The 27,784-nt window shown below is 46.9% G+C and overlaps 1 protein-coding gene across 1 annotated transcript in view; it reads right to left on the minus strand.

The window, feature by feature from the left end:
• ALK (ALK receptor tyrosine kinase) overlaps positions 1–27,784 on the minus strand; it is a 761,479-nt gene that overhangs the window by 75,134 nt on the left and 658,561 nt on the right. Inside the window, exons 10-11 of the mRNA XM_023217284.2 lie at positions 16,798–16,892; positions 16,499–16,627 (exon numbers count right to left, since the gene is read on the minus strand). Of these exons, the coding sequence (XP_023073052.1) occupies positions 16,499–16,627; positions 16,798–16,892 (224 nt within the window). The remainder of the gene's footprint in view (positions 1–16,498; positions 16,628–16,797; positions 16,893–27,784) is intronic.

A 27,784-nucleotide genomic window follows, 5' to 3' on the forward strand; every position in this document is an offset into this window, starting at 1 on the left:
AACCTCGTCTATATCGTATCTGCATTTCTTTTTTCACACGGAGAACCATGTCTCTCAGGAACACATGTGATAGTCGAATTAGAATATATTGTAATTATTCATTTACTTTACCTCTCCTTACACACAGTATTAGAGTCACAATGCTTTACTACTACCACCATTATTAATATAAAAATCGAGAGCATTCACCTTTTTTTGTGTGTATGTTCCTTCCATTCCTCTGTGATTTTGTGTAGCGTACTATACATAGCTGCCCTGGGCAGATAGCCATTATATATGCTTCTCTTTCCTCTTTATCCCTTACTTAGTCATAGTTCTGTAAGAATTTATATTTATTGCTCACATCAGTCATTATGTTGCTATTTCTCTAGTCATTTTTGTTGTCTGAAGCTTGTTTTAAAGTAAATTCCTCAGAAAGGGGTCACTGGAGAAATATTCCTTGAATTATTTGGGTGTTGATATTTTTCCCTAGAGTATCTTAAAGATTCTACTCTATTTTCTTGTTATACAAAGTGTTGCTGTCAAAAACTCTGGTAATTTTAAATTTCTTTCTCTAATAAGTCACTTGCTATTTTACTTAGGTGTTGAAAGTATTTTTTTTCTTTTTATTTAAAGTCTAGCAATTTTACTAGAATACACATTGGTACCGTTCATTCTGGGTCAATATTCTTAGGTATACAGTGTGCTCTTTTAGTAAGTAGCTTCAACAAGGATATTTTCCTGGAGGTATACTTTTAAGTATTTTGTTTTGTTCCAGTTATTCAGTTTTCTTCTTCAGGTCTTTCTATTGTTTGTATGTTGGATCTGCATGTGTATTCTAGTAAAATTGCTGGACTTCAAATAAGAAGAAAAAAAAAATACTTTGGGCACCTAAGCAAAATAGCAAGTGACTTATTAAAGAAGGAAATGTAAAATTATCAGGGTTTTTGACAGCAACACTTTATATAACAAGAAAATAGAGTCTTTGATGTGTGTTATCTTTTCCATTTTAAAAAATGTCCTCTTTTTACTTCTGTTTCTTGTAAGGCATAAACTATTGTGTTTATTGGCTTTTTGTTCCTTCCCTTAATAGGTTAGCCTTCACTTTTAAAAATAGTTTTTCATTTATTGCAAATTCTTTTCTGAGTTCTAGCACCACATTTCTGAGTTTTTCTTACACTGACTTATGTTATTTTTCATGTCTTGTATCATTGTTTTAGTGTCTGTTAGCTCATTTAAAAAAATAACAGAAGGTTAGATTCTGACTCATCCAATAAGCATGTCTTTCTGGCATGATTTTATTTTCTGTAGGTTTGTTATTTTGCCCTCTGTGTCCTGTTTTGTTTTCTTATTTTAATTTTGAATGACATTTGATCTTGATGCTCTTCTGTTATTACGTATTTTCATGTGAGATTAGTTTTCCTGAATTTTTAGGGTTCAGGAGCTTTTTTATTTCACAGAACTCCCTCTACTCCTTTTTTTAAATACAGTGTTCAAAAATATGACAGTTTGGCCAGATGTGGTGGCTCATGCATGTAATCCCAGCACTTTGGGAGGGTGAGGCGGGTGAATCACCTGAGGTCAGGAGTTCGAGACCAGACTGGCCAACACGGTAAAACTGTTTCTACTAAAAATACAAAAATTAGCTGGGTGTGGTGTGGGTGCCTGTAATCCCAGCTACTCGGGAGGCTGAGGCAGGTGAATCACCTGAATCCAGGAGGCTGAGGTTGCAGCGAGCTCAGATCATGCCATTGCACTCCAGCTTGGGTGACAGAGGGAGACTCTGCCTCAAAAAAAAAGAAAAAAAAAAAAAAAAAAAAAAAAGAGGCAGTTTGCTTTCTAAGGTTTCTGTTTCTTTCCTTTACTTTTATCTGGACATTCTCTTATTTATTTATCCTCTATTATCCCTTTCCTACTCAATATTGATTTTACCCTCAGAACTTTCTTCTCTAAGTGGGCCCTTTCCTGGAATGAGGTTTGCTGGCCAGGCTGCTCCAGCCCCTTCAGATCCGACTGTGGTACTCACGGTCCCCTGCACTGGGCAAAGCTGCTCCCACTTTCAGAAGCTGCTCTCAGACTGGCTTTCTGTAATTTCTAGCAACTATCTCTTGGTTATTTAGGGGTTCTCCTGTTCTCAGGGCTGTTTCTTTCCTGTCTTATATCTTGTACAGATGCTGATACCACGCAGGTCTTTTGGTTGTTGGTGCTTTGACCTATCTCGCTTGCATTTTGAAGTTTTAGGGGAATGCCTTATCTTCACATTTTGCTGTCAATGTTGTTCACAGGTTTTCAGTTTTGATATATGGTTGTTCTGTGTTTACCTAGGGATTTGGAAAGATTAAAAAAAACTATGCTGTTACCACCATCACTGCCCTCTTCCCAGAATCCTTGAAACATTTTTTAAATGTAGAAATCATTTGAGCTCATTCGCTGTGGTGAACCCCTGTATGCCATCTATCTGTCAGAGCCCTCACCTGCGTTTCTATTCCTGGGCTGCAGGTGTGTTTTCCAGATTTCACCTCAGGGACATCTCTGGTGACCATGATCTCGAACTTGCCTTTACATTATGCTCTGCCTATTTTCAATACAGCCCACTAAGTATAATTTAACCTTTTCTTGATAGTGCTACCCAGACTTAATGAGTTGTTTAGGGCTATTTGACTCATCACTAAATGGCCTCAGGCATAAATATTTTATAGTGACTCTCTGTCTCTCCTGGCAGGTGTCTCTCTACTGCAGCATGTCCACCCATGTTTAATTTTATTTTACCTCCAAGGTCAGGTGAGGGCATGAGAGTGGCCCTACCCTTCTTCATGTATCAGGCTAAGGGGCAGTTAACTACAGAAAACCTTTATGTCACAGTTTTGGGACATATTTATATTTTGGCATTTATATTTGGTGGATGGTGGAAGGTACTGGAAGTCTAACTTCAGATGAAAGGAGGTTACCATGATTCTGAATGAACAGGGTTGAGAATGTTGAGGCTTTCAATTTCAATGGACAATTTATGGTACATTTCTGTAGCATCTCCGTCCTCCAGTAAGTCTAGCTCCTTACAACCACGATAGGTCAGTAAACACGGAAGAAAGAAACACCGTGACTTTTGTCTCATACGTCATGCAATCATATAGAAAAGTTAAGCAAATGGCCAGTGATTGCAAAGCAAACCTGGGGCTAAGTGAGGAGGGGCACATCACCTTTTCTCTTTCTACAACACAAACTGTTTCAGTTGATGAATTTTCCATGCTGTTCTTCCAGCTTGTTTCTCAGAGTGAATTTATTTGCATGCATGTGCATGCACATGTGCACACACGTGTGCCTGTACACATACTTGCACATATGCTTGCGTGTGCACCTGTGAGCACCTGCCCATGTGTGCCTGTGTACATGCACCCACCCTGTTCATTCAGGTAAAGCGTTCTCTCTGGTTCTTTTTGGACGATGAGAAGTTAGGGGTGGTGACAATAACAATGATCACACCGGCCCTGTCTTTTACTAGATATGCTCACACACATGATCTCATTTTTACTTTTATATTGTTTCCTTTGCTCCAGACACAGTTCCTCTAGATAGGCGGAGTGCCTGATAATGCTGAAGTATCCCATGGAACAAAGACAAGAGGCCCATCTCCCTCCCTACTGGAACGCAGACACCGCTTCTTGGAGAGGGACTTCCAAGTGAGCTTACCCCCATCAACAGGGCAGCAAACCGGGGCTGTCTAGATAAAAGCTGCTTTCAGGGCTGAATTATCCTAAACAGCTCTGACACCCAGCGATCTGCAGGAGATTTTAATGGCTCCTGTGATGGCTGATGTATTGTGTTCTCAGCCACCCCCTGCTCCCCAAGGGAAAGTCAGGAACACAAGGGAGAAGAGAAAGGTCATGGGAAAAACACTATCCTGAAAACAGAGCTGTAAAAATTAAGTTAAGAGAGGCCTCAGGGCTAATTTGGTTATTTCTAACTTGGCTTCAGGCCAGAGTCGGGCCAATACTGTGTCTGATATCGAGCTGGGTGCTGTGGACTCACCCATCTGCAGGTTACACATAATGGATTTGGTTTTGAGGCTTAAGTGGGAAGTGGTTGGTGGTTTAAATACCAGCTCTGCCACACTGAAGCCCAAAAGGTCACGGACTTCTGCCTTGTCCATTCTTGTCTGCAGATGGGAGAGATTTAAACTAGTGCATCACCATAGGGGTTATGTGATTAGGACTCACGGCCTTCTGTTATAAGGTTCACTGGCACCTAAAAGAGAGGCAAACGTGTGGGAAGCCCCAGCCCCTCACTCCTTTATTCTAAGTCATTCCTGCTCGTTATTTGGTTCTAACTCATGATGACTGAAATCTCTACAAGGCCCTTGGGAAATGCCTCTGACAGATGAGCAGATGGAGGAGAAGGCAGCCCAACTGGCTAGGGGATTTGGAGCTAGAAAGATGTCCCGACTTCCAGGTCTAGGTCCCAGATCCTCTAAAATGAATTGGAGGACTGAGACACACATGAGAAGATATGATATCCAAACATCAAGGGTAGAAAAGAAAGCAGTGGGGAAGCATTAGGACCAAATACTAGACCAAGGAGAGAAGGCAAAGTGTGTAAGACTAGAGGACTAGAAAAAAGAAGGGGGCCGGGCGCGGTGGCTCAAGCCTGTAATCCCAGCACTTTGGGAGGCCGAGACGGGCGGATCACGAGGTCAGGAGATCCAGACCATCCTGGCTAACACTGTGAAACCCCGTCTCTACTAAAAAATACAAAAAAAACTAGCCGGGCAAGGTGGCAGGCGCCTGTAGTCCCAGCTACTCGGGAGGCTGAGGCAGGAGAATGGCATAAACCCGGGAGGCGGAGCTTGCAGTGAGCTGAGATCCGGCCACTGCACTCCAGCCCCGGTGACAGAGCAAGACTCCGTCTCAAAAAAAAAAAAAAAAAAAAAAAAAAGAAAAAAGAAGGGAAGAGATGCTTCCCTCCTATTTTTGTCTGTAATGCAGTCATGGTGGCTGGAGATGTGGCAGCCACTTTGCAACCATGAGGCAACAAGCATGAGGAAGATGCCAAGAGGCTCTCAGAGATGTGAGTCTTGACATTATTGGGCTCTGGATAATGACAATAGTCACTTCTAGGGCCACTGAATTAACAGCAGCAGTCACCTATGAAATAATTTTGATTGTGGGACTGGAGTAGTCCTTGGGCTCCCAGCCATTGGCTGGATCTTCAACCTCAATGAAGCCTCCCAGAATCAAGATCTCCCAGTTACTTGCAATGAAACAGCACTGACCAGAGAATCCTTCTGCTGTCTCTCAAACAGCAATGCCAGCTTGGACTGGGACCAACTTTCCCATGCTTCTCAGACACTACACGTGGCCTTCTGCCTGACTTCTTTGGTGAAGAGCCAGGCACCCAGGTCACTCTCCCGGCCTAGTCTGCTCAGCCAAGGCATGCTCCCCTACTCCACCCTCAACCCACCCTCTGCTGTGTCTCAGTGCACTTCACCGTTAAGGCCTTCAGAGCTTTGGGTGTTGCAGGGATATTGTGGAAGGCCTTGAAGATTTCCCCAGGTCACACCAGCCTAGAGTAAGAAGTAGGATCTTAATATTAGTAGCCAGTAGCATATTCCCGATTCTGCTCCCACGTCCTTCAAGGAACCTGAAGTTTTTTACCTCGATACTTCATTTTTAGGGCTCGCATTCACACACATGTGTGCTCAGCCACCATCACCCCTGCCCTCTTGACCTGCTTTATTATTTTCACAGCACATCCCTCTGAAATGATGCCATCTGTACACTAGTTTGCTCTCTGCATTAGCACGTATACTCTACAAAGAGTAGGCCTTGTCTGTTTTGTTCACTGCTTTCTGTCCAGGGCCTAAAACAGTGCTAGTCACAGAAAGGGTGGTTAATAAATTTTTGTTAAATGAAAAACAAAACCAAAGCAAAATGAAATAGAAAGAAGAGAGTAGCCCAAATGTCATCTCCAAACCCACCTGAGTGGTCAGAAGGAGGTGTTCATGCATGCAGTGGGTACAGTGAGTGGGTGGTAAGACACTTTTGATCCTTTGGGGCTCCTGTTCTAGTGTTAGAATGCTTAAGATGGACAAACCAGAGTGTTTTGGTTAGTGTAAGTGGATGTTTGCTGAAAGGTCTTTTGTCTCTTACCCATGATTGGAAAGGGGTGGGATTCTGAGGAGCTGGCACACACTCTCACATACTCTGTTGAACACACACAAGCACACACACCAGCCCACACTAATAACATGCATGCACACACACACATCCAAAATGCAGGGTGCTCTGGTTTTTTTGTTTGTTTGTTTTTGTTTTTTTCAGACAGACTCTTACCCTGTCACCCAGGCTGGAGTACAGTAGTGATATTTTAGCTCACTGCAACCACTGCTTCCTGGGGTCAAGTGATTCTCATGCCTCAGCCTCTCAAGTAGCTGAGATTACAGGCACATGCCACCACACTGGCTAATTTTTTGTATTTTCTACAGAGACAGGATTTTGCCATGTTGGCCAGGCTGGTCTTGAACTCCTGACCTCAAGTGATCTGCCCACCTTGGCTTCCCAAAGTGCTGGGATTACAGGCATGAGCCACTGCACCTGGCTGAGCCCTGTGTTTTTAAGAAAACATGTGAGTCCTACTCCTTAGCAGCATGGCCACTCCCCCAATCCCATGTCTGATGAAACAGATTGGCTGATAGACTGAATAGTCTAGTTAGTAGGATCACAATCATAAAGTCAGTTGAGCAGAAAGAAATAGTCCTCTTTCCGGGAAATGATTTTGAGGCCAAGGGAGTTTTTCTGATTCTCAGTTAGGTTGCTGGACAACCCCACACTAAGCCTTATTTTCTTACTTTTTAACATTTTTCCTGGAATATGATCATTATTAGATCTGCCAATCACTTACTAAAAAGTAATAAAAATTACATGACTACAATTTGCTCTTATCTTATGATGAAGACACTGTCAATATTCACCATAATAACAAATCAGGGCTGGGCATGGTGGCTCACGCCTGTAATCTCAGTACTTTGGGAGGCCTAGGCGAGTGGATCACCTGAGGTCAGACGTTCGAGACCAGCCTGGCCAACGTGGTGAAACCCCATCTCTACTAAAAATGCGAAAATTAGCTGGATGTGGTGGCAGGCACCTGTAATCCCAGCTAATTGGGAGGCTGAGGCAGGAGAATTGCTTGAACCCAGGAGGCAGAGGTTGCAGTGAGCCAAGATTGTACCATTGCACTCCAGCCTGGGTGACAAGAGCAAAACTCCATCTCAAAAAAAAAAAAAAAAAATCTACACCCCCAAAACAAACAAACAAAAAAAACCAAGCCTCTCCAATTCAATCACTTCAAATTTGTTTGAAAGAATTTTTGTGAACAAGGTTTTGATGCATCCATTATTTTAAAGATCTTGATAAGGTTTAGAAGACTAAAGATCCTCTTTTAAATTATACCGATGACAGGATTTTGGGGGCAATCCTGTATATCCCACACAAATCATCTATTTCCCCCAAGGGGAGTTTGAGGGCTTTACCCGAAAACTGATGATCAATTGGGTTGGGGGAATTGACTGAATGAGAGGACACAAAATTCAAAATATTAACCTCCCCCCAGATACATACTTATGTGTATACATAAGAGTGTGCAGCTCATAGAATTTCGTGTATACACAAAAGTGTGCACAACTCATGGAAGGAGGTGGATTGTAAATGCACTGAATATTTATAGAATATTTATAGAAGGCAACACACGAGGGGTGAGTTGGTCCAATCTTTTTGCTTACATATATATTTAATAATAATGTTAATTACAATGTCACAACCGCATTTTATATTAGCATATTGTTTTGTACCTTTCAAAGCCTGATAGAAATGATCTCATTTGCTCAGTACAATAGGCAGCTCTGAGAAAGAACTGTGGCAGGTAATTAATATCCCTACTTTATGGATGAGGAAACGGGGCCCAGAATCTTTGACTTTCCTGAAGTTGCATGGCCAGAACCTTGGTCTCTGGGATTCTTTGCCAATTCGCTTACTGTCTTGCTATTGCCTGACACTCAGTAGGTGCTTCATGACTATTTAAGCATCTGTAGAATATTGAATACATAGCCTTGAGACTGATCCTAGGAATTCTGCCCATCAGAATCCCCACTGGGCTCCCAGAGCTTCCTGGTGAATGTTAGTCTCTAGCGTAGAGAAGCCACTACAGGCAGGCTCTAAGATGGCCTCAGTGGTCTCCAACTCCTGATAATCACACCTCTGTGTAACCCCCTCCCTTTGAGTATAGGTGAGATCTGTGAATTGCTTCTAACCAATAGAATATGGCACAGATGATGAGATGTCGTTTTCTTGCTTATGTTATAAAATTGTAATTTCTGTATTACCAGAAGACTCTCTTTCTCTCTCTCTCTCCCCACCCCACCCCCTCACCCCCACACTAGCTTTGAAAAAGTAAGCTGCCATACTGGGGAGAAACTGAGGGTGGCCTCCAGCCAGTTAGGAACTGAGGCCCTGAGTCCAGTAGCCCTCCAAGAACTGCCAACCACCATGTGAGCTTGGCAGTGAACCCTTCCCCAATAGAGCTTTCAGATGAGACTGACACCCTAACTGCAACCTTACGAGAGACTATGAAATGGAGGACCCAGTTGAGCTGTGTCTGATTTCCTGACCTGCAGAAACTGGTATAATAAATGTGTGTTGTTTGTGTTGTTATAGCCACTGTGTTTATGGTCATTTGTTACAATGCAATGGATAACTATCCAGGCACCCCAAAGCCCCTGCTGCACAGCTGGTACATTCTTTGGCCTCCTCATCTTTTGTGTAAGCACCCAGCAGGGAGGGCACTGGCTGGGCCGAGTTCTGCCCTGTGCCCTCTCCCTCCTCCCTGACTCCATGATAGCTAAGGCAATTCCACCTCTTGTTTCTTTTCCTCTCAATAGGGGAGGGGCAATCTGGGAAGACCACCTTTTGTGATCAAGAGTTAGCATTTTAACCTTTTTACTCCTACATTCACTGTCCACCTCCAGGCCCGGATGAATTAAAAAAATTTTTTTCTTTGTCCAAAACCAGTGAAGCTTTGCTGCAACAAGCAGAGAGCTGAATAGGCTCTGAGAAGATACAGAGTTGTTTTACAGGCAGAAGCAGCAAGCCCAAGAGAAGAATGATAAAAATGTGGTCTTCCCAAACAAGTACTTAATGCACTTGCCCTGATGGAGGGGGCTTTGTGTTCTGCTAGTCTTCAAGCTAAATGATCTTAAGGCATACTGAGCCCAGAGTTCCTGGATCATTTATTGTCTCCCACTTATGTAACCTTTCACTGAAACAAATGAGAAAAAACATGTTTTCTCAGGCCAGCCAGGAGAGGGAAAGGCAATGGTTCCTGTCTGCTGCTTAGAAGGGCAACAGTATCGACTTTATGTTGAAGCATTTTGTCAGCAGCCTTGCCATAATTCCAACCCCCACCTAGCCTTAGATTGGAGGTTCATGAGGCATCTTCGAGTCTGTCAGAGCCGGGTGGGTCTGTACTATTTCTTAAGGGGGGCCGGGGTTTGGGAAGTTCTGAAGTAATGGTGTTGATGTCTGTCTATCTCACAATGATGATTGGTTCAGAATAATTTGCAATGCACCATCTAGGGCAGGGTCAAGTGAGGGCACCTGTCCTGGTTCTAGATGTGATCAGAATCAGAAGTCTCTCCTGTGGTGGGATAATAGTGGCTTCATATTGGGCTTATGCAGACGAAGCTTTGGGTGATCATTTTTCTTTTCTTTTTTTTCTTTCTTTTTCCTTTTTTTTTTTTTTTTGAGACGGAGTCTTGCTCTGTCACCCAGGCTGGAGTGCAGTGGTGCGATCTCACTGCAAGCTCCGCCTCCCAGGTTCACGCCATTCTCCCGCCTCAACCTCCCGAGTAGCTGGGACTACAGGCGCCCGCCACCACGCCTGGCTAATTTTTTTGTATTTGTAGTATAGACGGGGTTTCACCATGTTAGCCAGGATGGTCTCGATCTCCTGACCTGGTGATCCACCCGCCTCGGCCTCCCAGTGGGTGATCATTTCTCAAGAGAACACTTTGGCTTGTTCACAGGCTCAGAGCCCCAGGCCCCTGCATAGGGTTTGACACAGAGTAGGCACCCAGTACATGCTTGTTAAATTGAACTATATGAGTTGTTACTCCCTAGGCTTGGGATTCAGGGAAAGCAATGATGTTGTCTGCATTGGGCGCTGAGTTGAATCTCCCGAGTGCAGAGAAAACAGCTGATTTGGATGCAGCAAGAGCTTCTCCCTTATGCTGGTCAGCAGTTGGGCAGTATTTAGTATTGTTCCTAATAGGCATGGGCTTAGAGTGGGAAAGACTTTGGAGTGAGCCGGCTTGACTTTGAACCCTGGCTCTGCATTTGATTAGAAGGTCAAGTCACATAATCTTTCTGATCCTCTGTTTCCTCAATTCTAAAATGGGAAGCAAATGATGGCTCAGGTAGCTCCTTATGTGTGAGGCACCTCTCTAGGCCCTGGATACATATTAACATATATGATCCTTGCATCAAACCTAAGCGATGTAAGCATTGATAATCTAAGCACCATTTTTTGATGCAAGGAAACAAAGGCACAGACAGCAGAAGGGAGGTGCTCAGAGTGAGTAACACAGCTGGGATTTGGACACAGGTAGTCTGTGCTCTTAAAAAAGATGCTATATTGCTTCCTCATGGTGACATCTCCCTCAGGAAGTCCGTGAGAATAAAATGAAAGAGACACTGAATGAGCTTAGTGACTGTCACCCCATGGACAGATGGAAGGAGGTGGCTGACAAATGGCAGAACACACGCTGGGAAACTCTGTTGCTGATGGGTGCTCGGCCTTCAGCCCAGCCTCCGGTTCCACCCTGTCACCATCACCAGGTCCCTAGGGAAGTGCTTTCTCACCATCAAGCTAACCCCAGTGTTCACTGACGTCCACCTCTTGGGGATGCTGACTGGCTCTCCAGCGTGCAAAGCCTCTTCCACTGGAAGAGACTCATTAGCGTTGGTAATGGGATCATGAATCATAAATTAGTTCTTTGCCACCTGTCTTCCTGGAGCACAGTCATGCTTGCTCCGGGGAAGGAAGACACACCCAAATGAAGAGTGACATTCTAATTGGGAGGGCACCAAATGTGCTCCAATGACTGGGGTCCCAAGAGCCTTGTTAAGGCTGGTGCTTCCTGCGTCATCACTAGTGTGCTTGCTATAAAATAGGTGATAATCTAATATTAGTAACATAAGCGAGAACACAGAGGTGACCAGTGTCTGAAGGGGCTCCAAGGGTTCTAACTACGGTCCCATGCCTGCCACCCCTTAATGAGCAGTCCCCTCTAGTTGAATGGGTGCTAACAGAAGTGCCTTCCAAGTGCACCAGTGAAGGCTGAGGTGCACGGAGGAATGCCAATTAGCTGCAGTTATCAGCTTTCTTAAATGTGTGTGGGAACACTGCCTGGTGGGTCTTGAATGTTAGTGAAGATGCAGATGTGCTCTGTTTAAACAAAAACTAACATAAGAAGCCAGATCCCTCTGGAAGACCTACTCAATAATGGGATTCCTGAAAGATTTCTTTATCACAACTTTGACCTTCTAAATGTTATCTGGCCTAGAACATTTCACTTTCTGCGTGATTTTTAAGAAACACGATCGTTTGCCTTTTACACAAGTTGTCTAACTTAGGGCAAGTTAGTTCACCCCTCCGGACCTCATTTGTTAAAGGGGGATACTATGATAGCACCAAGAGCTCAGCACAGTCCTGGCACACAGCAGTGCTTGGTGAATCACAATTATGATTGCTGTGTGATGAGGGAACGTGACACAAGGCCTTTGCTTTGGACCAGGCTCCTCGTCTGTAGGTCAGGATGCACACCCGGGTTCCTAAACTTTTTTGCTAATCAAACTTTCCTTGAGGGATGGTTAAAAATGGGAATTTTGACATCCTGCTCCCAGACATTCAGATTCCACAGGTTGATGGGGGCCCAAGAATCTGCATTTTTAACAAGCAGCACTTGCAGACACGAGAGGACCCAGATGCTGATGATTTGAGGACACACTTGGAGAAACCGGGGGCTGAATCTAGTTCCCTGGCTGGCCAGCTCACTGCTGCACTTGTGAGTCCTGGATTGTGTCCGTTAACTGGGGATTTCTGGGGAAAGCTGTTAATGATGCCATTAATGCGAGTTCCCTACAGCGGGAGGGGGCTCCTGGCTCCCTGCTCAGACTTGTCTCTGGACTTCTCACATCTTGGACCTCCCATCTTCAAGGTTGGGATGCAATGATGAGCTGTGGCTAAAGAGAGGGACTTGGCTTCCTCCCAGTCCCCAGAATGGGATTATCTGCAAGGCCAGCAAGGAAGAGGCCAGGATTTTTCAGAACTGGATTAGAATACATTATTGATTCAGGAACGGAGTGACTCTGAAGAGAAGAGGCCTCCCCTCTTGGGGTGTGCCACTAAAGTAGGCTTGGCTGGACCTGCAGGGCCTGAGCACAGCAGGCTCTGAGGGGAACAAAGATCCCCATCGAGTGGAAAGACAGGGTCTGCGGGAGGATGCTGGGCCCGCGGAGCCTGCCTTCCAACAATGCCGTCATCCCCAGAAGGACGTACTTGGAACATAATGGCTCTAGCTACAAATTCTATTAACTCTAATAGTTGTTCTGTGGTGAATGGATAATGCATTTAGCAGAAATAGACCCAATCAATTTATATGAAACACATAAAACTTCCTCATTGGAATTGGCATCTGTTCTTGAATCAGGAGCATGTGTGGAAATGGACAGCCTGTGACCCTCACTTCTGGGCACATTAGTAGTGCCATGGGTTAATTGGAGATATGGGCCAAATAAAGCCATGGCTCCCTGATGGTATCACCCTTCAACCTTTGGAATCTTGGAGCTGGGAACAGGAAGGGACTTGGACACTGTCTACTTCTAACCTTGACTTTTTAAAAAAATTGCAGTTTCTCTGCCCTTGTCTGTGTTCACATTAACCCCCTCATCTGCTGACTTGCCCTGATGGGAGGCCCTGCAGAGGCAGAATGGCCCCAGGGCCACAGCTTGCTAGTGCAACCAGCCAGGGCCCAGCGGGGGTGTTCTCTCTTTTAGTCCAGTGCTCTTCCCATGACTCTATATAGTTTTAATTGCTTTTATCCCCGCTTTGGTGAGGGATGTGTACTCAGAAAATGGCAGACCAACCTGTCACCAAATAGCTAGAGGCAAGGCTGTGGTTTTGATGCCAAGGCTCCACAGTTAGGGTTGTGGAGTTGGGCCCAAAGTTTGGGTGGGTTCTCCCATTAGCTGAGCTGATTCCCTTGGACTTGCCCTACATAGCCTCTGAGCTCCAAGGAGAAGGATAGAGGGGTAGGGAGGTTGAAGAAGGGTCCTTGGGCCTTGGGGGCCTGCTTGTCCTCATCTGGGCTTTTTAGGGAAAGGGTGTGGTAGAGCCTGCCTGTTCCTCCTCACTGCTAACAGTCATTACTGCCAGAGAGAGACGGTCATGGGGAGGGGAAAGAGAAGGAGACAGACAGAAAGAGAGAGAGAGAGAAGGAGGGAGTGGGGTGAGGGAGAGAGAGAAAGATAGAAAGAGAGAGAGAAGAACCTGGTTCTGCAGCCCCGTGATGAGATTACCCCAATCATTTGGTTAGAGTAATTGTATGTGCAAAGCTGACAAATGTAATTTCCCTGGACTTAATACTTGCCCCATTTTCTCTTTCAGCATCTTCATCTGATTAGCTAAAGTGACTCAGAGTCTTCCGAGAATGCCACATGAAGCACCTGGACAGGATTTTCCTGGCCTGGAAACTTGAGTGGCTTAGCTCTGCTCCATGGGCCCGGAGGTGAAGAACCTCCCAGATCAGATTCAGGGAGTCAGGCTGAATCTCTCCTCAGAGGGGAGGGCTGCTGTGGAGAGGGAGGAATGTTTAGGGAAGCTTAGAAATGTTGCCAATAACTGTTTCCAAAAGACCCCAAAGGGCCTTTGCGTTTCTAGTTCTCTAACACCTGCCTGGAGGAGAGTTGAAATGCCACCAGCCACCTTGTTCCAGCCCAGCAGAAACTGACAGCTTTGAACTTTGGAAAGAAAAATCTTACTATCTTGTCTCCTCGATTGTTTGTCAGAAGGTTGGGAGCTGATTTGTTTACTGTTCGTGCAGGGCCTCTTAGCTGGAACTCTTCCCTGCCCTTCTCCATTTTTAGTGTTTTTCTCTGATTGGAGATTTCGATACCTAGAAGTAGCTTAGTTGGGTGAAAGAATTTGGACTCCAGGTTGACTTCCTGGCCCTACTCCCTTCCAGCCTTGGGGCCCTTAAATTCTTCCACACCATTTTCCTCATCCTTACAGTGGTAAAAACAGCAACTGTCCCTGGGCCCCTGTGAGGACAAGTTGTTGTGTGAAATAACCTAGGCTATAGGACCATGCTCAGTGGTCTTTCCTTTCCTTTCCTTCCCCTTCCGGCCTATCCCTGTGTCCTTTATCAGGGGGTCTCCCAGGTGGAAGCTCTGAGCTTGTGCTTTGCAAACATGCCCTGCTGCCTCATAGGCCACTCTCCTCCCATGGCCCAGGAGCTCCAGAACGGCGAGTACTGGCTCAGCCCTGTCCCTGTTGTAACCATGCACCGTGCTGGGCACGTGTCTGCTGGGTACGTGTCTGCTGGGTGATTATTACTGAGTGGGTGTGGGAGTGGGTGTGGCCTTGGCCTCTGCCTCCATGAGTCTGCCTGGACCCATAGGCACTACCTCAGTATTGCTCTGAGACTGGGGTTGAGAATGAGGGATCAGGTTTCTCAGTGGGGAGACTTGTGTTCCAGCTGCCGTCTCCTCCAGCCTTTAATTTCATTTAGAGGTGGTGGGGGAGCCATCGCCACGTGTGAGCCACTGGTGATTTCATTAGTCTGAGTGGCTATTGGGCAGGCCCTTATCGATTAACCTTTTAGGGACAGTGGGAGTTATGTGGCAATAAACTCATGAATCGAGCAGGGTGGATGGCTGTTTCCTAAATGCTGGCTGCAGGGGCTGGCTGCTGACACCTGAGATCCAAGCTCAGGCATCCAGCCACCCACTGGTCAATAGATGTTTCTGGAGTCTCTGCTCTGTAATCAGTGCTGTTGATTAGGCTGGGCAGGGAGCCGTGGCTATGTTTACTTAGCACACTAAAAGGGCAAGTCTGGCTTCTTCCCTCAATTTATAAATTTATACATTTCCTGAATTTATCACAGGGAGGTGGTAGTTGACCAAGACACAAGGAGTGAGTGGAGGTGAATCACTGGGGCTGGGGGGCAGGGCATTGAATGGAGAAGTTAGAAAGCTGCCTCCATCAGGTGAGACGTTGGCATGAACTGGGAGGGGAGGGGGAAACCAGAGAGAGCTGCAGTTTTGGGGGACAGGCTCCCCTCTGTGTAGGAATATGCAAAGGTCTTTCGTCGTTCTAGTTAAACGGGAAGGGAGGGATGATGGGAAAAGGAACTAACTCTTTCTCCTGGGTCTGGCAGCTGGATTAGATCAGGCAGGAATCAGGAAGGGGTGACGGTTAGCCCTGGGGCAGCTTTTCATGGGACAGAAAGGAAAGGACTCCTTCAAAGACAACACCACACTAACGTCTAGTTCACGTGTTGAGAGCTGATGAATTCAGCAGCAAAGGTATGAACCTCATTTTTTTGTACTTTGTACCAGAAAAGGATTTCACATTATAAGTTGAAATTAGAGATTTAACATTGATCTGTTATTATTTTGATAAAGACTTATCTTTTATAGGAAAAAGAGTGTGGGTAGACTGTGTGTTGTACACTTGTTTCTCCAGGCTATACATAGTAGAAGAAACCTCACAGGCCCAGGCACCAATGCCTGCCTGGGAAAATCCCTTGGCTGACTGGCATGGGGCCGGGGCAGCCTTAATCAGCTTCTAGGGGCTAGGCTCACAGCCTCTGGTCTAATAGAAGAGTGGCCGAGAAGTCACAACTGTGGTTTATAACCAGAGGCTGAAAAGTTCTGCTGAAGTGGAAAGGGGCCATGAGAAGTCTTGGCTTGGGGTATGCTGAATAGAACAGCTTTGGAGGGGATCTGAGCTCTGGGGGAACTGTGTTGAAAGAAAGCTTCGGGGACTTTACCCACGATGGAGTAGCCCACGTCTGTGCAACAGATAACCTTGGCCAGCCCCAGCCCTCTTTATAAGGAGAAGAAATCTGACAGTAAGGTTTGCTTTGTTCGGTAAGGTGGAAGTGAATTCAAAGCAGAGATGGGGAAAAAAATTGCCAGTTTGGTTCTCTCCTTTGGGTGGGGCCTAGGTATTCCCTAGGCATAGAGGAAGCTGCTCCTTTGTACAACTTCCAGAGGTTTCCATTTGCTCAGGCAATATGAGAACCAGACAGCTTCCTCTTGGACCCCATAGTCAGAGCATAGGTGATGCTCCTTCTAAAGATTGACTGTTTCATTCTTTCAGCACAGCTCCCTGCCCCAAACCAGCACCAATCTTTCTTCTGCCTTTTGCAGCAAGAGGTTACTATGCTCACATTTGTGAGCTGAGCCCTTACCTGTAGGGTCAAAGATGGGCGTCTGTCGTGGTGAATTTTCCCCGGGTTTCAGCTCCTTGTTTGGGTTTCTCTCAAACAGGTTTCTTGATTTGGGAGCTATATTCTGTAGGATCTTGTCCTCTCCACTAACTGGAATAGAGAAGACCCCATGGGCTGAGTTAGGTGAGGGTTGATTTCAGGGTGAGAGATGATTTCACATTGAGGGAGGTGGGAGAGACAGGCTTAGGCTGAGGAGGGGACAGTGAGGCCATGGGCCATCGGGGTTGGGGGACATAGTGCTGGGGTCAAAGCGAACTCACTGGTGAGGTAGCAGTCCAGGCTGATGGAGATATTGTCAAAAGCCACGATGGCTCTGGATCCTTGTCCCCACCATGCAACCATCTGCAGCCAGAACCTGTACACATCAAGAGGAATGTGTGTGAGGAGCAAACTGGGGGGTCTTGTCTTAGGATTCAGCATCCAGCAGGCATGTGCTGATTACCTGGCCCAGAATGTGAGTCTGAAGAAAGCTTACCTAATCCCAGAGCAGTGGTGAGAGAAGAGCCATCAATTCCCCCTACTTCTGCAATGCAGAGCACTTCCCCTTCCGAACTATCCCCTTCCCCTTCCGAACCAGCTGACACACTAGTCCTTAAATCCAGCCTGGAGTCTGGGGCCTGGGACCAGGACTCCCTGATCATCTGAGGAGAAATCTTTTGCTTTCTGGGTGTGCAGGATGCTTGGAAATGGAGAAGAAATCTGACAGTAACTGCTTTGTTCAGTAAATGGGGAGTGATTTCAAGGCACTGAGTTGGGGAAAAAAAATACCAGCTTGGGTCTCCTGTTTGGGTGAACTAAACAGGAAAAATGGGTAGGTCTGACATTCAGCCAGTGGGGCTGAAGTCATTATTAAAATCTTAAAATGCTTCTGTACCAGCCAATAAAGAACTGCAGTTCCACGAGTGCCCCTTGCTTGTTGCTTCAGGCAACTGTCTCCTTCCCTGGTGCCCCTGCCCCATGAATTTCCTAATTAACCAGCATCCGTAGGGTTTATCCATTGGTTAGCCCAGCAGGGGTCTCAAGCATCCTGGGTCTCATCCAGAATCACAGGAGGTTGCCTGCCTGGTGATTAAATGTTGAGCTACTTGACTATTACCCCTGGGAGTGTTTGTAACCAACACAGAGGGGTCATAAAAGTGTTAACAATAAACCTATTAAGATATTGTTTCTTCCCCCCTACTTTTCATATCCTTGGAGGGCCAGGTTCTCAGACTGTGGCCAAGGAAGGCCTTACAGTGACATAAACAGGAAAATACCTTTCGTTTGTTTGTTTCCTGAGAAATCATCCCCTGGAAGCCTAGCAGTCAGCCAGCCCTTTCCTGTTCCAAGTGAAGGTTTCCTGAGAACCTTAAAATCCTTTCCCACCCTCCAGAATGTCAATCCAGAATGACCTGCAGAACAGGGTGCTGGCTCTGGCATAGATATGAAAACACTAAGAGAAGGAAGCCATACCCACCCATTGGTGGCTGGGCAAACTCCATACGGTACAGCCATACGATGGGACACCGGTCTACAGTCAAGAACGGACCCGGAGACGTGCTATAAAATGGATGGACCTCAAAGACATGATGCTAAGTTAAAGAAGCCAGACAGTAGGTTAAAGACCTCCTATTGAATGATTCTGTTGATAGAAAAGGTCTAGAAAGGTAAATCTATGGAGCCAGAAAGCAGGTTAGTGGTTGCCTGGGGCTGGGAGTGGGCACAGGATTGACTGCAGACTAGCACACAGGCTTTTTTGGGGTGATGAAAATGCTCAGAAACGGGATTGTGGTGCTCTCTCCACAGCTATATAAATCTGTTGGAAGTCACTGACTTGTACACTTAAAGTAGGTGAATTTTATGATATATAAATTACAGTTTGATAAAGCTGTTAGATAAAAAGGAGAGGAGGAGAGAGGGAACCCAGGCCGCAGGGCATGGCCACATAGGGTGGCAAGAGCAGAAAACCGAAGCAGGGCGGCACTAGTGACGTGGAGAGAACAGGGCCTGCAGGGTACAAGAAGGACAAGAAACGGGATGCCAAGAGTGGGAGGAAAGACGCAGAGGAAAAGATATGGAGAGAAAGGGCGTTTGCTCACATGGATTTACAGTGAGGCAGCAAAGCTTTAGCCAGTGGGTAAACTACAGCAGGGGTTGGAAGCTCCCGTTCCGCCTGTGTGCAGATGATCTCTGATCAACATGTAGAAGATGCTGGCTTGTTAGATGCTGGCTTGGTTATACCTGGCCAGAGAACAATTACTGTGTCCATGGAGCAAAGCCTTGAATTCCAAAACTTTTATCTGAATAACTGTGCTCGATTATGCTTAATGAACTACTCCATACATTTGTCTGTGCTTTCAACCATCTTGTGAGATCTAGTCATTCAGAAACAATCCTTTCTGTCTGAAAGTCATAATTACAGGACCCAAATCTGGTTTGATTCTAAAGAAGAAATGCCCACATCTATTGTAGCCACGGCCAACACTACTGGGGTTGGCCCTTCAGGCCGTATTCCCCATGAAGCTGTTTCCATGTAACCCTCAGTCAGCATAGGTTGTGTTGGTGTTTGGGTGTAGAAGTGCCTGATGGACAACCTTCAAATCCTGTTCTGGGTGGCATGGGCATGCCAGATGAGTGTGCAAGAGGGGATGGACAGCACAAAGACCCTCAGCCCCTGCCACCCCAGCACTGGGGTGTATGCCTCTGAGAGGCATCTCTCATTCCAACTTTGATACACACCTATTTTTGTTTCCTTTATAGCTATTACATATAGGTCTATGGGGCATTCTAAGAGAAATCAGACATGAACGCTGCATTCAAGTCACTTATTGTCCAGTGTGAAGATGAAGTGTGTGTACCTCGGTGTGCAATAAAGTAGAATGAGGTCAATGCTTCATGAAGGTGCAGATAACAGCACTGTGTGAGCTCAGAGGAAGGGGGAATTACACCAGGGTGGGGAGATCAGGAGGGCTTCATAGAAGAGGCAGTATTTAAGTTGGTCTTGAATGCAGGGAAGGGTTTGAGGATGTGGGTGTGGGAGTGGCATGCAGGGAGGAGAAGATGTCTGGAGCAGAGGAACTGGTGTGAGGGCCATGTGGGCAGGGATAGGACCTGTCCTGCTGGGGAGCGAGGAGTGAGGAAGGAGGTAAAGATGGTGTGGACGTTCAGAGGTTAGGTAAGGAGGTTCTGCCATTATTTCAGGGAAAATGGAGAGCCATTGCAGGTTTCTAACAGGACAGTGCAAGATCGAAGACCTCTTAGAGGATAATTGTGATGGGATTAGTAAGTGGGATGGGGACTAGGAGACGAGGCAGAGACACAGGGGAGATTGCGTGAGAGACATTTCTGCATGCATCTCACACGCCTTATCAGCTTTCTCTACGAATCTTGGCAAGGTTATAGCCACGATTTCCCTGGGGTCCCCCCAGGGGAAACAGTCCGTAGATGAGGTTCTGGCTTGAGCCTGTGTAACCCCAGACAAAACCCACGCCTGGGATCTCAACTGGAAAACCAGGGCCCTAATACTGCTGTCTTGTTAAAGAAGGTGCAACCCTTAGGAAAACGCTGCTTCCAGGTAGCAAGAAAACAGGCACTGAGAGGGTCAGAGAGGGTGAATAGAAGGACTCAGGTTCCCCGTGGGAGCATCAGGAAGGCACAGCTGCCTGACTCGCCTGCACATCAGGGGCTGAGTCCCCCCACAGGCCACATTTCTCTACCAGGTCATCATCTCCTAACCTGCCATTCACAGGACCAGGGGCCAAGCCAGGCCCTGATTTCAATGCTGAGCAATATGAGGGGTGTACCCTCCAGGAGGCCAGAGGGGCCTGAGTGAGTAAATGACATGTGTGTGCCTGTGGAGCCTGGGGAGGAGGGATAGAATCGCGGCTCTCCTCTAAATGGGTGCTCCCTGGGAAGCTGCATGTCTCCCCGCCCCTCTCTCTGCCTTCCTTACTACTAAGCGATGAGATCTGCGAAGTCTCTCACAGCCACTGGGCCTCTTAGCATGGATGGGATGATGCTGGCTGAGGCTGGAATGGTTTCTAAATAGAAGAGTTTCTAAAGTACTCTGCACAGCGACAGCAGTGGCAGCTGCTGCTTAAAAGAGTTTGATTGACACTGGGAATTGCACATATTTTGAGTCAGGAACACACACAACCATCAGGAAGATTCAATCAGATGGCAATATGGAACCAGGCAGTGCTGCCTCTGTCCACCCGGGGCCACCCACACATGGGTGCCTCTGCCCACCCATGGGCCAACGCTCCCTCATGGCTCCAGCCCCCAGAGGCTGCAGGGAAGGGACAGTGGGACAAAGGTGAGCCGCTGAAGGATGGGTGGAGGGTGGGGCAGAAGCAAAGGCCGTCTAGGAATGGAGTCTGGGGGTGGTAGGTGATGGGCAGTCGGGGGGTAGAGCAGCACCAATCTAGGATGCTCTTTTCTGTGGATGTGCTGGCCCAGAGACAGAGTGGGCGTCAGGACCACCCAGATTCAGGTTTTCCTACTTTGGAAGGTGCCTGGTTGTGTGTCTGCCTGCTGGGTGAAGAACAGGTTGCTTCTGGACCGCTCACCCTCTCCTTGCTGGAGATGGGAAAGGCTTCCTCAAGGCTCTCGCAGTCTCCTGGTTCTACCCACTCCTTCCTGTGAGTTCCCCAGAAGTACAACTACCATGTCACTCTCCAGGGTCAGCTATGGCCTCAGGTCTGGAGTTCTACCACTTACTAGCTGGGCCACTTTGGGATCGAGGGATAGTTCTGGCATGTACCAGGTGGACCACTCTGGGACTAAGGGAAAGTTCTGGTATGTACCAGGTGGACTACCAAGGGACCGAGGGAAAATTCTGTTATATGCCAGGTAGACCTGACACTTAGGTGAGACCCGACACACTCTGGGACTGAGGGAGAGTCCTGGCATGTACCAGGTGGACTGCTGTGGGGCTGTGGGAAAGTTCTATCATGTATGAGGTGGCCCACTCTGGGACTGAGGGAAAGTTCTAGTAGGTACTAGGTGGACCACTCTGGGACTGAGAGGAGGTTGTGGTATACACAGATGGACTACTCTGGGACTGAGGGAATGTTCTAGTATGTACCAGACAGTCCATTCTGGGATTGAGTGAAAGTTTTAGTGTGTAATATGTAGACCACTCTGGGACTGAGGGGATATCATGGTATATGCCGAGTGGACCACTCTGGGACTGAGGGAAGGTTCTGGTATGTATCAGGTGGACCACTCTGGGACATGGGGAAAGTTCTAGAATGTACCAGGTGGATCACTCTGGGACCAGGGGGTGGGGGTGGGGGGAAGTTCCAGTATGTACCAGGTGGTCCATTCTGGGACTGAGGGAAAGTTCTAGTATGTACCAGGTACACTACTGTGGAACTGAGGGGAGGTTGTGGTGTATACAGACAGACCACTCTGGGATTGAGGGAAAGTTCTAGTATGTACCAGGTAGACCACTCTGGGACTGAGGGAAGGTTCTAGTATGTACCAGGTGGACCACTCTGGGACAGAGGGAAAGTTCTAGAATGTACCAGGTGGACCACTCTGGGACCGAGGGAAAGTTCTAATATGTACCAGGTGGTCCATTCTGGGATTGAGGGAAAGTTCTGGCATGTACCAGGTGGACCCTCTGGGACTGAGGGAGAAAATTCTAGTGTTTACCAGGTAGACCACTCTGGGACTGAGGGGAGGTTGTGGCATATGCCAGGTATACCACTCTGGGACTAAGGAAGGTGCTGCTATGTACCAGGTGGACCACTCTTGGACCGAGGGAAAGTTCTAGTATGTACCAGGTGGTCCATTCTGGGATTGAAGGAAAGTTCTGGCATGTAGACCTCTCTGGGACTGTGGGAAGGTTCTGACATGTACCAGGTGAGCCACCCTGGGTTTGGCTGAAAGAAAGCAAGGACCGTGACACATCACTGCCAGGATTGCCAGGGACAGGCTGTCCTAGTGAACATATAGTTACTCCTTTGCCCCATTTTGAAACCTCAGCTCTGGATGAGGAAAGGAGGCTGGGTTCCCCAGGATAGAAGAGGCTTCCCCTTCCTCTCTGTGGGCAACCTGGTCAAGGAGAAGGGAAGCGTTAGCCCTTTGGGGTTCCTTCCACTCTCTCACCAATCTGTGTTGCCTAAGAACATGGCAGGGGAGCCTACTCTCTTTCCCAGTGCTTAGCAGCAGAGATTTTGCTCCTGACCCTTCATAGTTCATACCTGCTCAGCTCTTTCTGCTTCTTCAAAGAGGACACTTTTGATTGCATGGGTTGTTGTTGCTTTTTCTTTTCTTTTTTCCAGCCAGTGGAATTTGGAACTTGTTATTAAAACAGACTTGGCTAGAGATCTTGGTTGGAGGCTGGCTTTGCATAAAGAATGCATTCGCCTTGACTCTTCTCGTTCAGCTCTACAGAGACGCTTTTTGAAAACAGACTCAGGGGGGGATCTGGGAGGTGGCCATCTGGGCAGTGGGCCAAGTCTGGAAGGGCAGCTTCAGAATTGGGCGCCTCGGAGACTCACCGGGCAGATCTCTGCCTGAGAAATGCCGATGCTGCTCACGTACAGCACAGAAAACGTACCATCTCATTCAGGCAACAGACTGTTAATGGACAGCGAATATAATGCCTTATTTGCTACCCTGCCAGCCTTAGGGATTGACAAACCTAATTAAGTTCACTTAATGATTTTAAGTAGCTGACAGAAAGGTTTGTGTCTGATGTGGATGGAGGGAATGGCGACGCTTTGGAGGGGAGAGCAGGATGGAGTGGCTGGACCGGGTAGAAGGCATTTGCCGGCTGGGTACCGTGTCTCAGATTCCTCCCTCGGCCATTTAGTGGGCTCAGAAGGAGGGAGTGTTCTGCATTCCTTTTTGCTGCTGGGGCTTGTCTGGGCCCTGGCTGCTTAGGATAGAGCTGGCAGGTACTGCAGAGGAAAAACACTTTCTCCAATTTCTCAACTGTGCAGTTGATTTGCTCAGCAAAAGTCTTCTTAAATGGGCTGTCACGAAGCTTGGGTCGCAGTAGGCATATCCATTAGAACAATATATGTGAAGAAAAAGCCCTGCCACATCCCTCCTATTATCTGTGTAATGGACTTCAGCTCTAAGATGAAGACAGGAGCTGATGGACCGCTTTGGATTCCTGGGACCATCCCTGGCCATGTCAAATGCTATCATGGCTGGGAATGTGTGTCTTGGCTCTAGGAGTTTTTAACTTCTGCACAGTAAACTGGAGATGAGCTGGACATTCAAGGCCATACTCAGGAGTTGGGAACACAGCCCTCCTGGCTCCATCCCACTCTCAGAAGTAATTTACCACCTCCTGCCTTGGTTTCCCCTCTAGGCATAATGACACCAGGAGCATGAGTAAAAGTCAACACAGAGCTTCCATGGCTTTCAAGGGCCATAGAGATCTTTCACAATGAGTCTGGCTTGGTGAGGAAGCCTGTCTAGAAATAAGAGAGAAAATGAATTTTCAGCCAGGCTGAGCAAGCATGAAGAATCACTCAGACTCTTCCACATTCTCAGTTCAAGGTTTCCGGGCATTCTGTGCTCACTTTTGGGGGCTGAGCCTAAAGGCTCCTGGCTCCCTCCTGTGCTCTTGTGTGCCACCAATTAGGAAGGCCTGCTGCAAGGATGTTCCACCACAGAAGACGGAGGCCCATCTCTGGCAAGTTCCTGTTTTGCTTTCATTCTCGAAATCTGTGTGGTGTATGTTGAGCTCTGCTGGGCCCTGGGCTTTGATGGGGAAAGACATTGCTTCCTGGAGCCATGGCCCAGCAAGGGAGGTGCCTACGCACAAAAATACTTGACTTACAGTCAAATAAATGCCAAGTGCTCTAGGGAAGGAGTCAGGGGCCTCTTTGGCCCCTGCCACTCTTTTGACTTGTGTGGTTACATATGGAGACAGTAGCAGATGTGGGATGAGAGCTCAGGCCTCTTGCTTCCCTGGCCACTTTTCCCATCATCTCTTGCAGAACCATCCAACTTCTTGAATCTCATTTATTCTCATGTGTACTCCATACCATCGGAAAAGTAGAGCAATCTCCTTGGGATGACTGGGGGCATGAGGGCTGTCTGGGGCTAGAAAGGCCTGGCATCCACTCTTCTTGGAGGCATAGGGATGCATGCTCCCTGTTTCTCAGAACACATAAACATTTCCTCTGTCCTCTGTTGCTGTGTTGGCTTGCAGCCTGGGGAGCTGACATGGTACCAGAGATGGTAGCACTGCCAATGGTGAGAAGGCCCAGATAAAGAGTGGTTTCTACCTCTCTTCTCACCTGACCAAAAACATCTTTAGGAGAGTAAACTAGCAGTCTTTTCTGCTTGGTGAGGACTAGTTTCAAAAAGTAGAGTGGAGTGAAGACTGGGTTGTGTAGTTGGTAGGGCCCTGGGCAAGTGGCCAAAACTTTTAAGGTGCCATCTTGGTTTTTAAAAGAATCTACGTAACGTGAGTTTTTCTTTTCTCCCCAACAATGGAACCCTTTCTGTAGCACGAGATGCTAATTTATTGCTCCTGTTTTATATTACGTGCTTACTAGTAACATATGCTTCCTCAGGCAGTGTCACAAATGACATAACTCCCCCTCTTTCTTTGAGCAGAGATTATTTGAGCACGTACTATAAGTCAGACACTTATGCCTATGGCTAGGAGTGTAGCTACCTGTGCCTATAGGTAGGAGTGTAGAGATGTGTAAAATGTGGACCTTGCTCCTGAGGATTTCAGACAGTGATGTAATTCACATTCTTGACTGACCTGGGAATTGCTGAAGTCTCTTTTAGTTTTGCCCCCTATAGAGTTAGAAGTTACTCAAGCTGGAAAAACATTGCATCTGGGCAATGAGAGAGAAGTCAAGAAAGACTTCAAATAATGAAAAGTCTTGGAGAATGGTAGAGCTATGGGTGGAACTCTCACTAGGCAATGGGGTGTGCTGGTGGGAGCAATGTGGAAGGTGTGACTGGGTGGGACGCCAGTCAGGCAGTTGGAAACCCAGGTGTGGGACTCAGGTAGACATAAAGATATTCGAGTCATCTGCATAGAGGTAAGAATGGAAGTTATGAGCACTGATGAGGCTCCCGGTGTGGGGGTGGGAGCAACATAGGTAGAACTGGATTTCTTTGCTTCAAATATTGGAAGCTCAATTATCTCCTAAATTGCAGGCTTTGTGTTTAGGGAAAGAAGGGGCTAAGAACACAGGGCTACATTTTCAGAGACATTAAGAATTATGAAAAACATATGCATCTGTTGACTTGTAAGCCAAGCTGTGGATGTTACCAAGAAAATCTTGAGCAGATTCAAACATCCTGTTATTTTAAAGAGGTTCACTTAGTGCCATTTTGAGCGACTGCCTCCTAAACCAAGCTCATGGGCCGGATCTGTCTCACTGCTTTGCACTCTTGATTGTGGAAACTTAGCAATCAAAAGCAACAACTTGTCCCAAACATCACAGTAAATCAGTGTTAGAAATAAGATTTAAAGCTCAGAATTGCTAATATACTCCTTGCTCCAATGATCTGGGATATTTTCTGAGAAAGAAACAGGGCCAGATCCTTCCAGAATTATGAATGTTTGATTTGTATATATCAATGCCTGGTTGCACATTGCATGCTGAGCCACTGGCCGCATCTCTTCTCCTCTTCTTGAAGGGCTGAGGCTGCTCACTTACAGCTCAGAAAATGCACAATCTCGTTCAGGCAACAGGCTGTCGATGGACAGTGAATATATTGCCTGATTTGCCACCCTGCCGGCCTTAGGGATTGACAAACCTAATTAAGTTCACTTAATAATTTTAAGTAGCCCATGTCTACTTAAGTTCGCCCAAGGCTGTCCTGAGCCAGTGGTGCCATTTGGAAGATAGCAGAGGAAGAAGGTTCCTCTCCTCCAGCTTCTTTCTTCATGCTTTCTGAGCTTCACACTGAGGCTTCAATCACTTCCCATTGGGCCCCTCACAAGACCTTCCAATATCCCCCATGCTCTGTGCCTTCCACCCTTCCAGCCTATCTCCATGCTCAGTGGCTCTTTTATTTTATTTTATTTTATTTTTTTGAGACAGAGTCTAGCTCTGCCACCCAGGCTGGAGTGCAGTGGTATGATCTTGGCTCACTGCAACCTCCACTTTCCAGGTTCGATTCCTGTGCCTCTGCCTCCTGAGTAGCTGGGATTACAGGTGCGCACCACCATGACCAGCTAATTTTTTATATTTTTAGTAGAGACAGTGTTTCACTATGTTGGCCGGGCTGGTCTTGAACTTCTGGCCTCAAGTGATCTGCCCACCTTGGCCTCCCAAAGTACTGGGTTTACAGGTGTGAGCCATGGTGCCTGGCCCTCAGTGGCTCTTTTATTTTGGAATGGAGTCTCTTTCTGTCACCCAGACTGGAGTGCAGAGGTGCAATTTCAGCTCCCTGCAACCTCCGCCTCCCAGGTTCAAGTGATCCTCCTGCCTCAGTCTTCCAAGGAACTGGAATTACAGGTGCATGCCACCATGTCCAGTTAACTTTTTGTATTTTTAGTAAAGACGGGGTTTCACCATGTTGGCCAGGCTGGTCTCGAACTCCTGACCTCAAGTGATCTCAAGGTCTGCCTGCCTTGGCCTCCCAAAGTGCTGGGATTACAGGCATAAGCCACGGTGCCTGGCCTTCAGTGGCTCTTTATTACCTGTATACCTAAATCCAAAACACCTGGCCTAATATTCGCACTCACTCTCTCCCAAAAAGATTTCTCAGGATTCTCTGACACAACCTGGTTGGCTGTTCTTGAATCCACAGAGAACATTTCTGCATCTCCAAGCCTCTTCTTTCCCTGAGGGCATTCTCTGGAATGCCTTGTCCCTTTTCCATTTCCCCAAGACATAAATTTTCCTCAAGCGTCAGCTTATAAAAAGCCCATTTTCTCCGTGATGGTTCATCTGATTGCTCTTGTATCTGGAGGTCATTGCACCTGCTGAACCCTGGTCATGATCTGTTGGAACCTGCAGGGTGCCTGTGTGCTACTGTTTGCCTGTGGAGGTCCTGCGATCTGGCAAGAGCTGATCGAACAGCCTTTTCCATCCTCTGTGCTTGATGGAGGCTTAATATATGTTTGCCGACAATGTGTCAGCCAACGACATTTCTCCAGTCACTTCTTGATTCCTTGTCTTGCCCAGATCCAGATACCTGGATCTGCCATTATACGCCAGTGACTTCCAAATGTGGTTATGCATGAAAGTCAACTGGGGAACTTTAAAAAATGCAAATTCCTGGTCCCAATATGTCGTCTATGAATCAGAATCTTTGTGTATGAGA

The sequence above is a fragment of the Piliocolobus tephrosceles genome, chromosome 15, assembly GCF_002776525.5.
Source record: "Piliocolobus tephrosceles isolate RC106 chromosome 15, ASM277652v3, whole genome shotgun sequence".
Lineage (NCBI taxonomy): Eukaryota > Metazoa > Chordata > Mammalia > Primates > Cercopithecidae > Piliocolobus > Piliocolobus tephrosceles.